Source organism: Trypanosoma rangeli, assembly GCF_003719475.1.
Source record: "Trypanosoma rangeli strain AM80 chromosome Unknown Tra_15.4_contig_00137, whole genome shotgun sequence".
Classification (NCBI taxonomy): domain Eukaryota; phylum Euglenozoa; class Kinetoplastea; order Trypanosomatida; family Trypanosomatidae; genus Trypanosoma; species Trypanosoma rangeli.
This window is the reverse complement of record NW_021705879.1, coordinates 35,962-43,648: the sequence shown is the minus strand read 5'-3', so window position 1 is coordinate 43,648 and position 7,687 is coordinate 35,962. Positions and strand designations below refer to the sequence as shown.

The following is a 7,687-nucleotide window of genomic DNA, read 5'->3' as shown; positions in this document are numbered from 1 at the left end:
CATTTGACACAGGCGTCTACTGAGGGACTTTGGCAACTGCCTGCTTTCGACAAGAAGCGATGAGACACAAATGGATCGCTGACACTGAGAACTTCACCTGCTTGAGAACCCCGTTTTTTTCATTCACTCTCTGATCTTTACTCTTGGGGCTGCCTCTGCCTCCTCCTTCTTCCCCTTTGTTTCCTTTTCCGCCGTTGCTATCCGCACCAGCCGGCTTGCACTTGCCCGCGATGATTACAAGAGCAATTCCATCCTCACCCTGGCGGGAGGTGTTCTGTGACGAGAAGCCAATTGACCACAAAACCAAGATCTGCAATGAGGGGAACTGCCATTTCTTTGGCGACGCTGTATTAATCCCGCCTCGCCTGGCCACGTGGTGCTCGGGGCGATTCATGCACAGCGGAGATCTTCCTCTAATTGTTCTTGCACAAGGTTTCATAATGTGCTATGCTTTTTGTGTTGGCTTGAGAATAATCTTCTTTGGTCCGTGTGTGCGTGTCTGTGTTTTTATCCTCTTTTTTTGTTTTGTAGAAATCTTGGTTCTTTTTGTTTTTGTTTTTCTAAGTTATACAGTGGTAGGAGTAGCAAATATTGTTTTCGTTTTTGTGGGTGTTGATCAATGAACGACGCGGAACCTGATCACGTCGTGGAGGATGAAGTGAAGGAGCGTCCGGTGAGGGTGATAAAGGTTCAACGGTATGATGGAACTAAGACGTTTTTGAATTCTGTGATAGAGCTGGCACAGGTGGTGCTTGATAATATGCCTCCAGACGCCTGCTACAAGGATATAGCCATTGGGTTGAAAAAGAAGCTGGAAGAGGTTGAGAAGGGAACCTGGCATGTCATTGTAGGGACCCACTTTGGGGCAAATGTGACAAATGATGCTGAGACGTTGGTGAATGTCAAGATCGATGAGATGCACTTCCTTGTGTTTCGTTCCGGGCCGCCGGAGCGTCCAGTGGTGCTGACTGATGGGCAGTAGCAGGAGCGTACAGTAGGTGCGTAAAGGGAGCAGAGAAGGAAATGGGGCTGAAGGTGTGAGTATGTAGTCCTTCTGTCTGTTCGTGTGCCTGGAGGCGGGACATGATGAATAGAAGGACTTACCACCGTTCCTGTAATGATTCTGTCGATGATGATGTACCTATTATGAATGTATGTATTCTCTCACAATGATTGATAGAGCAGACTCCTCTTCTTTACTCACTGCGCTTTCTCTTCCTCTTCTTCTTCCTTGTTGGAAGGCCGGGTGGAGATGGATGCAGGAAATATGGGAGTTCGTCGACGCCTTCGCTCTGCAGTTGCGGTTCTGGTGGTGTAGATTTCTTATTATTTACTTTGCCGTTCTTGTGTTACTTTTTATTTGCTAGCTTGGTGTTCACTTTTTTTTTCTTTGTTTGATGCGCTACTTATTCTCTGTGTGTATGATCTTTTTTTCTCTTTATGTGCTTGGTTTTACTACCATAGTTACCGCCCGGCATTATCCTCTCAGTTGTGGCTTGGAGATTCGTTTGCTGGAGTGTACACACACACACGATTTATTACACGTGTGATCGCGTGTTTTTGCCCGTCAGATTGTTGCCCTGTTTGTTCGTTACACTCACTCCTGGGACCAATATGACTGAAGGACACCAACAGCAGCCGCAGCAGAAGAAGAAGCTTAAGTCCTTCGGGAAAAATCGGCGTGAGGTAAGAACGAAAGCTGCGTGCGATGAAAACGGGAATTGGTTAGGAATGACCCACCAGGATACACTGCGGCAGATACCTTGCCCCGCGTTGGATCGGTACTACCGTGACCTGCAAAGCATCCTTACCCCGGCGGAGTGGGATGCCGAGTTGTCTCTCTTCCGGCAGCCCCTCCCGACAACGGTTTGGATAAACGACACAGACCCACTTGCCGGCGAGGTGCGGCGCTACTTTGAGTCGCTTCATCGCTCGCTTGTTGAGCCCATTTCGTGGTATCCGCTTCCCGGCATGGCTTGGCGGGTTCTGGCGGGCAAGACGGAGTTTCGTAAGCGGCCGGAGATGCAAGCGCTGCGGCGGTTTATGATTCAACAAACAGCCTTAGGAACCATTTCGCGGCAGGAGGAGGTTTCAATGTTGCCGCCCTTTCTTCTGGACATTCAGCCAACCGACAAGTGTCTTGACATGTGCGCCTCGCCGGGGTCCAAGACGGCGCAAATGCTTGTTGCGTTGGGAAGGCACAAGGTGGTACCGGCAGATTCGAATGCTTCGCCGTTTCCTTTTGACTATGAGAGCGAAGGCCTTGTGGTGGCCAATGACCTCGACACAAAGCGGGCTAACATGTTGGTGCATCAAGTGAAGCGGCTGCGCTTGCTTTTTCCCTTTGCCCTGTTTACTAATCATGATGCACGGTATTTCCCCAACGTGAATTCTTCGACGCCGTCGGTGGGAAACGAAAATGGGGAGCTGCGCTTCGATAAGATACTTTGCGACGTGGTTTGCTCAGGCGATGGCACACTTCGAAAAGCGCCTTATGTCTTTAAGATTTGGTCTCCAAGGGAAGCCATCACCCTTCAAAAGATGCAAATTCAAATTGCCTTGCGCGCCTGTCATCTGGGTCGCGTAGGTGGCCGTGTTGTGTACAGCACCTGCTCAATGAATCCTATTGAAAATGAGGCAGTGGTGGCACAAATTGTGCACCGCACTCGAGGAGCCATGAAACTCGTTGACGCGCGTTCGCTACTTCCAGGCCTGCAGTGTGCCCCAGGTCTGCAGCGTTGGGTTGTAACAAATTGCAATGGCGAGGTGGTTGAGGGGCCGTCGGAAGAAGCGCATGAGGCCCTTTTTCCTCCAAAGACCCCGGGGGCGTACACCTCTGATGATGTGGATGACTTGGATCTCAGGCTGTGCATGCGATTGTATCCCTCCCACTGCGGTGGCGGTGCCTTCTTTATTGCGGTTTTGGATAAGGTGAAGGAGTTTCGTCTAACGAAACGCGAGGAGTGCGAGGCAGCAGAGGGGAACGGCCAGAAGAGTCATGAGAGCAGAAAAAGCGGCTCCGGTGGCGATAGCGATGGCAAGGGAATACTTGCTGGAAAGAAGCGGGCAGGAAACGGGGAAGAGGAGGTGGGGGAGTCAGAAGGTGTCACTCGCAAAAAACGGGTTCCTCCCACCTACGTGACGGCGCCATCGCCTATAACTGATGTAGTGGGCAACTTTTATAAGGTGAAGGGTTTTCCTCTTCAGCAGCTAGTCGTGCGGACTGCGACAGGGCAGCGTGAGTTGAAGATCTCCGACGGTTCGACCTGCTCCATCGTCTCCTCCTCAGCGTTGGATGTCCTGCGAATGAATACCAATTCGCTGCTGGTGGTGTCGGCGGGTCTTCGCGTGTTCGCCCGTGAGAATCTTGACAAGGGCTGGCGCATTGCGAGCGAGTCTGCCACCCTTTTTGCCAAGGTGATGCAACAGTCACCGCGACTACTGCGAGTTCCCGTGAGCTTTGTAGAGCAGCTTCTTTCCGGTGGAAAGTTGAAGGATGTGCTTTTCACGGACATCGATGATGCTGGTTTGCGGACGAGACTTGAATCGATGGAGGTTGGCACGGTTCTGTTGGAGATTGATTGCCCCTCTGCTGTGGGTGGTGTTTTTTACTCCGTTGCACTGCGGGCGCGCACACGTCTGCAGCTGCTGGTGGACCATGAAGATGTCGTGGGGCTGAGGTTGCGGCTGGGCATCGCCGCTGAGCCAACAGTAGACGAGCCTGTGGCTGTGGTGTGACAGGCCTGATGTTGGCCCGTTTAGTTGCTGTGTCTTCCGAAGAATAAGACATTTCTGTGCAGTCGGGCTCTAAGGCGGTTAGCGCAATAATAATAATGAGGGAAGGAAAAAAAAAAAAGGAAAAAACAGTAAAAGCATAAAAAGGTACGAGCCTCTCACCAGCATTGCACTCGCGGTGCCTCTTGCGTGCGCGCAGCCACTGCCGTGTATATATGCACATGCACAACTTATGGACTTTCCGTTGCACGTATTCTGCCCGTTGAATGTGAGGGGAGGGGAGGCCACTTCAAACAAGCTAAGAGGAAGAATGCGGATGGGTCTTTTCTGCTGCTTCCTGTCACCTTCTTTCCCTCTCGTTGTGGTTGTTGTTATTTCTGCTTTTTGGCCCCTCATTCTGTCTTTTTGGTTACCCACTGGCACAACCCGATACACATTTTACCGGTTTCTCAGCGGCAGGTGCGTGTGCGTGCACCTACACAACTGCTTGCGCGCCTGATACGCCCAGCATGGTGAAGGGCGCAGAAACAAACCGGGAAGGAAAAGGTGAGGCGGACTGCCGCCCTTTCACAAAGCTTTCTTTGACGGCGCAGTATGAACGGATGCAGCGTGAGTTTGCACTCCTGCAGCGTCACGAGGATCCAGGAAGTATAAGCTTCGACACCTCGCGTAAAAACATGTCTAAAAATCGTTATTTAGACATCTTGGCCAATGAGGCTACTCTTTACCCGAAGTCCATCGACTCGACCCAAACGCCGTCTTCATACTACATCAACGGCAACCTCATTGACCTTGGTCTGCCCCATAAGTTTGTGGCTTGTCAAGCGCCAGTGGATAAGGGGATACCGGATTTTTTATCGATCATCTATGAGAAGAAAATAAACCTTGTTGTCATGATCACAAAACTGAGTGAGGGAGGGATTACAAAGGCGAATCGCTACTGGCCGGGGGAAAATGGGGCATCATCCGTGATCATTCCAGGCGCTTCTGAATTAACGATTACAAGGGAACCAGGAGAGGTGTACGGGGCGGAGCAGGAGTTGCAGCTCACGCGGCGTTACCTGACTTTTCAGCGGCCCAATGAGCCACCCCATAAGTTGTTACACGTGCAGTACACCGGATGGCCAGATCACGGGGTACCACAATCTGCCGCAGCCTTGGAAGCGCTTCTGGCCATTGTAAATGCGTCCCCTACGACAGTCCCTGTGATTGTTCATTGCAGTGCAGGTATTGGGCGAACAGGAACACTGATTGGCGCCTACGGTGTGTTGGCCCACCTGGAACGGGGAACGTTGACCGACACCACGGTGTATGACGTTGTATCAACGATGCGGCGACAGCGCTCTGGAATGGTGCAGCGGGTGGAGCAGTATTTTGTTATTTACATTACTTTGATGACTCGACTTGGATTTGACGTCAGTGCACTTGTCGCTCTGTTGAATAACAAGGTCGCAACTGCGGCGTTGACAGCCGCAGGGAGGAAGTCACAGAGATAAATGTCGAAAAATGAAAAAGAAAAGAATGATTCTTTAAAGGACTTCCTGGAATGGTTGAGAATACTGACGATTAACCGTGTGGCCATGCATTTTATTGTTGTTGTTTTTGTGTGTGTTATTCTTTTTGAAGTTGACTGTCGAGAGATCGGTACCGTTTCCACTGCCTCATCCGCGGTGGGGGGATTCATTGCCCCTCACTACTTCTGGTTTTCTCAGACGGAGAGTAAATAGAACAGAGAGAGAAACAATGAAAGAGCGAAAGAAAAGGAAAAAAAAAATAAGAAGGGTATGGAGCAGACTGAGCTGATGCGAAATGGGGATATTCCATCGACCACGCTGTTTCCACTTTGGCGTCCGCGCGACTCTTCACTGTGTTCGCTCACTTTCCGACATGTTGTTGTTGCAGAACCATTCTCTCTTGCTGGTCTCCTACGTGTTTTCACTTCCGAAGCTCCGTCACAGGGGAACTGAAAGTAAAATAAAAGGGAAGGTGAAATAATTATAACAATCTGAGGGAGGCGTAGAAGGGTCAGTCAGTTTCGCGTCCGGTGAAAGTCGTACCTCTCGTCGGGAAGAGAGGGGACGCAGTTAGCCGCTATATGGTGGAAATGGGCGAGAACGTGTGTCCTTCCAACCATCCTCACAAGCACCACGTACCGATCTACAAATTAGACAACACAATGGGAGGGGATGAGGCGGAAAACAACCCGGGAGGAGTCCCCTCCACACACCTCGTTGATCCCGCGCTCGAGGTCTCATTATTCTCCCTCACACCTGGTGGTGGCCGATCTCGAAATTTGAACGCCTCGGCGCTTGAAGAACCGAAAAGTCATAGGGTGCATATATCTCGCCCCGATAAAATAGCGTCGTGGGGCTTCTTAACCTATGGTAACCGCTTCCCGCTGCGTGTTGGTGAGGTCACGTCCGATAAGGCCGCTGCGCTCAGGGAGGGTGACGAGATTGTGGAAATCAACAGGACGAAACCGAGGGATTACGAGGAGGCCATGCAGTTGTTTCAACGGGCTTGCTTGCATTTGGAGCTGTGTGTACGCCGTAGACCTGATGGAGACAAGCACTCCAATTTGGCGTGCGACCACAGTACAGAAAGAGCAGGTGTCGCAGCACCTGCAGTTGTGGCGGGCGGAGTGGCGTCCTCTTTTCTTCCAAGTCATCAGGGCGGCACAGAAGCCGAGCTTCCACCTTTTCATGAACCGCCACAGACGTGGCCAGGGACGGGGATGGTGCAGTATTCCGCACATATGGCATTGGATAAACTTCTGCGAGGGGGCGAACCAAATGGATTTGGCGGCATTTGTGCTGGCAATGCAGCCATGGTTGACCGGACATCCTTCCTGAAGTCGGATGCTTCCTCCGCAGCGTTTATTGAGGACATCGCGAGGGCATGGCGTTCTGTCTTTTCTAGAAAACGAGCTCGAAATTTCGATGAGCACGCTGAATGTCACTACGCGGAGGTAAGTTGTGTTCTGCCGCGACCTGTGCCACAGGCGATTTATGACCGTAGTAGTTGCCCTTTTTCTGCAGAGGAGGGGTTCACTTCGGAGTTTCACGACGCGGTGCAGCACACATTGACTGCGAATGCGTTGTCGCATGGACGAGAGCTTAATTCTCAGGGCCCCGCCAAAAGAGCTTTGGCGACCAGCCACGACAGTCAGCATCGCAGTCCGGAGGCGGTGGCGGAAGAAATAAAGAACATGGAGGGGCACCGCGATGAAGAGGTAGCACAACATAAGGCAGCAAAAGGAGTGGCGCAGTTCCACGAAGAGCTGGAGGCGACCCATCATGCCATGCTGCGCGTGGCAGCCTCTCATCGCCAGATGCGAGAGGAAGAGCGAAATTGCGAGGAGGAAAAGTATCGCCAAACAGAGGCTGCTGCGAAGAATTTTCTAGCCAAGTATATGGAGGCAACTTCATCGAGCAAACCAACGATAGGGACAAAACAACGGAGCCGTCGGGGGCACCACCACGTGGATACGCATAAGCTTCAAAGGTACGAACTCCCTTCACTACCACCTTTTGCAGCTGACGTGGCTTCTGGGTGTCGTTCAACTACGCCGCTACCACCACCACCACCACCACCACCACCGCCACCACCACCACCTCTACTACCGTCTTGTAATTCCTTTTCCACGACTGAAAGGACACATCACGCTGAAGGCTATTCGAGCCGTCTCTTGCGCTTGCCAACGCCCCCGCCAACGCCTCCGCCAACACCCCTGCCGCCACTACGGGAGTAACGGGGTCAACCGATTGAGTTGCGAGGATGCACAGAGGGGTGCGGCCCAGTTGCACGCAACCTCTTGAGCCACGCTGTAAACCATTTTTGACGTTCAGCGATAAAAACAAAAAGGTGAAGGAGAGAAGGGGAATAGTTGTGTATGTGGGATGTCGAGATGTTATGCGTTGAGTGTTAATCGCATATTAATCTTTATTTTTCG

General features: G+C 51.6%; 5 protein-coding genes across 5 annotated transcripts, besides 3 other annotated features; 4 read left to right on the top strand and 1 right to left on the bottom strand.

The window, feature by feature from the left end:
• Positions 1 to 16: 16 nt before the first annotated feature.
• Positions 17 to 394, bottom strand: TraAM80_04629 (uncharacterized protein; the record flags this gene model as incomplete). The annotated part of the gene is made up of 1 exon (XM_029381552.1): positions 17 to 394. One exon carries the CDS (start codon positions 392 to 394, stop codon positions 17 to 19), a length of 378 nt encoding a protein of 125 aa, XP_029238678.1.
• A 225-nt stretch (positions 395 to 619) lies between these two features.
• On the top strand, positions 620 to 982 carry TraAM80_04628 (dynein light chain; the record flags this gene model as incomplete). The annotated part of the gene is made up of 1 exon (XM_029381551.1): positions 620 to 982. One exon carries the CDS (start codon positions 620 to 622, stop codon positions 980 to 982), a length of 363 nt encoding a protein of 120 aa, XP_029238677.1.
• A 205-nt stretch (positions 983 to 1,187) lies between these two features.
• Positions 1,188 to 1,232: a sequence feature (GA-rich).
• Positions 1,233 to 1,614: 382 nt separating this feature from the next.
• TraAM80_04627 (tRNA (cytosine34-C5)-methyltransferase) lies at positions 1,615 to 3,738 on the top strand (the record flags this gene model as incomplete). Its single annotated transcript, XM_029381550.1, has 1 exon — positions 1,615 to 3,738. The coding sequence occupies one exon, from the start codon at positions 1,615 to 1,617 to the stop codon at positions 3,736 to 3,738; it is 2,124 nt and encodes a 707-aa protein (XP_029238676.1).
• A 506-nt stretch (positions 3,739 to 4,244) lies between these two features.
• TraAM80_04626 (tyrosine-specific protein phosphatase) lies at positions 4,245 to 5,231 on the top strand (the record flags this gene model as incomplete). The annotated part of the gene is made up of 1 exon (XM_029381549.1): positions 4,245 to 5,231. The coding sequence occupies one exon, from the start codon at positions 4,245 to 4,247 to the stop codon at positions 5,229 to 5,231; it is 987 nt and encodes a 328-aa protein (XP_029238675.1).
• Positions 5,232 to 5,322: 91 nt separating this feature from the next.
• Positions 5,323 to 5,364: a microsatellite.
• Positions 5,365 to 5,467: 103 nt separating this feature from the next.
• Positions 5,468 to 5,515: a microsatellite.
• A 315-nt stretch (positions 5,516 to 5,830) lies between these two features.
• On the top strand, positions 5,831 to 7,486 carry TraAM80_04625 (formin; the record flags this gene model as incomplete). Its single annotated transcript, XM_029381548.1, has 1 exon — positions 5,831 to 7,486. The coding sequence occupies one exon, from the start codon at positions 5,831 to 5,833 to the stop codon at positions 7,484 to 7,486; it is 1,656 nt and encodes a 551-aa protein (XP_029238674.1).
• Positions 7,487 to 7,687: the final 201 nt, after the last annotated feature.